The sequence below is a fragment of the Elephantulus edwardii genome, unplaced genomic scaffold (assembly GCF_000299155.1).
Source record: "Elephantulus edwardii isolate Elephantulus edwardi_28Jun2011 unplaced genomic scaffold, EleEdw1.0 scaffold00350, whole genome shotgun sequence".
Classification (NCBI taxonomy): domain Eukaryota; kingdom Metazoa; phylum Chordata; class Mammalia; order Macroscelidea; family Macroscelididae; genus Elephantulus; species Elephantulus edwardii.
The window spans coordinates 433092-435573 of NW_006400100.1; the positions used below are offsets into that span (position 1 = coordinate 433092).

Consider the following 2482-nt stretch of genomic DNA (forward strand, 5'->3'; position numbering starts at 1 on the left):
ATATATATATATATATTTAAATGATTGATTTTTCTCAAGAATAAGTGCCTCTTGATAATGAATGAGTGTTCACTTGATGGGCCTGACAAATACTTGGTTGAAAGTCAACAATATACAACTTGGATGTAAACAGTATAGAAAAATTGGCATAAACACAACTTTTATATGTTTTGGGAAACCAAAAACACAAGTCTTTTCGTTGTGGTACTTGGTTTCTTGCCTTGGACTGGAACCAAGTCTGCAGTGTCTGGGAGGCCTGTCTGTGTTGTCTGAAGGTAGCACATTCTCTCAGACTTCTGCTTTCTTTGAAAGTATATAAGTTGTTACATTGTATCACTTCACATTGCTGTTACAGAATAGAAGACAATCTTGTCTTTGACAAAACTGGGAAACACAACCAAATAGAAACATGAAATGCATATCATTAACCATTACACATCAAACCCCAAATCCCAGTGCTGTTGAGTCAGCTGCAACTCACAGCCACCCGGATAGGACAGAGCAGAACTGCCCTACAGGACTTCCGAGGTTCACAGGGCTTCCGAGATTCAAAGGGTCTCCGAGGTTGTGACTCTTTATGGAAACAAACTGTCTCAACTTCCTTCCTCATTTTGCCAGATGGTTTTTAATCACCCACCTTTCAGTTGTTGTTTGTTGTTGTTGTATACCATCAAGTTGGTACCCATAGCTGACACTCCGGCAGGTTTCCAAGCAGTTAATGGCCCAGGAGGCGATGAGCCCGAGGAGATTGTCCATTCTTCTCTTGCGGAGCAGCTGGTGGATTCAAACCTCGTGCCTTCAGTATTGCCAGCACAGCTTCTTGCCACTAGGCCATCTGAGCTCCCTAAGCTCCACTTCCATTTAGCAGCCCAATTATTATTTTTTTTAATTTTCTTTTTATTTCATTATTTTTTGTGTGTACCATCAAATCAGATCTGACTGGTACAGGAGGAGATTGTTCCTCCTTCTCTAGCAGAGCATCTGGTGGATTTGAACTGTGCACCTCTGAGCTTATAGCTGCAGCTTCTTGCCAGTAGGCCACCAGAACTCGCCATGCAGCCCAATTCTTAACCTTAACCCATGTTTAAGAAGAACCTTAACCAAATCTCAGGGTACTTAAACTCTCTTCCAATTCATAGCAACCCTCTAAGGACAAAGAATAATTACAGGGTTTCCAAGACTTCAGATCTCTATGGAAACATAAACTGGATCATCTTCCTCCCACAGAGTGGTTCTTGCATTTGAAGGACTAGTTTTTTTTCTGTTAGTAAACAAATGCTTAATCCACTAAACCCCCAGGGCTCCCTATCAACACAAGGTGACCCTATAGTATAGGGCAGATAGAATCATTTCACAGACTGCAAATCTTTCTGGAAGTAGATAGCCTAATTTGTCTTCCAAACACACACATACACACACGCACGCACGCACGAGCAGATGCAGCTCAGCTTCGCGCGCAGCCCCTAGTGTTCACTCTGTGAAGTGCAAGACCGCCTTGGGGAGGCGGGTGGCAAAACGAAATGTTATTACTGCAGATCACGGCAGCAAAGGTTTATAGAAAGTTCTAGAATGCAATGCTGACTCTCCACTTTTCTGATTCTAGTTTGCAACGTGGACACTGCGCTTGTGTTCCCCAACGCCTCCACTGAAAATGTGGTCCTCCTTCGTCCTGGCTTCCTGGGAAGCCTGCGGGCTCTGTCCTTCTGCAGCTGGGTCCGCTCGGCCTCCGGCCGTGTGGGCACGTTGCTCTCCTACGCCACCAGAGACAACGACAACAAGCTGGTGTTGCACGGCCGGGACTCCCTGCCCCCTGGCTCCATTCACTTTGTTATCGGAGACCCTGCCTTCCGGGAGCTCCCCCTGCAGCCGCTGCTGGACGGCCAGTGGCACCACCTGTGTGTGCTCTGGACGTCCACCCAGGGCCGCCACTGGCTCTACATGGACCGCAGGCTGGTGGCCACCGGCTCCCGCTTCAGGGAGGGCTATGAGATCCCACATGGGGGGTCCCTGGTGCTGGGCCAGGAGCAGGACATCATGGAAGGTGGCTTTGACAGTGCTGAGGCTTTTGTGGGGAGTCTGGCTGGCCTGGCCATCTGGAACCGGGCACTGACCCCTGGGGAGGTGTCCAGTCTCGCTGCTGGGAAAGGGGTTCCGACAGGTGCCCTCCTGACCCTGGCCAATGTCACATCGGTAGGTGGATTTGTGCAGAAGGTGACCTGTACCTGCCTGGAGCTCTGTCCCTGAGGCCACATCTACCATACAGAGCTGGGTCCATGGTACCTAAGAGGAAGCCAGTTTCTGCCAGGACTCACCACCCCCTAGCAAGGTGCTTCCTACAAACCCACACTCTGAGCTTACACACCAGCTCTGCAGTGTAAGGTGGGAACTTCCATCCCAAAGAGGCGGTGAATCAGGGGGCCTGCAAGGATCCACTGTTCACATTGCTGTGAATGTCCTATAATCAACACATCCAGGGCCTTGT

The 2482-nt window shown here is 48.9% G+C and overlaps 1 protein-coding gene across 1 annotated transcript in view; it reads left to right on the plus strand.

The window, feature by feature from the left end:
* PTX4 (pentraxin 4, long) overlaps positions 1-2244 on the plus strand; it is a 10520-nt gene extending 8276 nt beyond the window's left edge. Inside the window, exon 3 of the mRNA XM_006901921.1 lies at positions 1604-2244. Coding sequence (XP_006901983.1) covers positions 1604-2244 — 641 coding nt within the window. The remainder of the gene's footprint in view (positions 1-1603) is intronic.
* Positions 2245-2482: the final 238 nt, after the last annotated feature.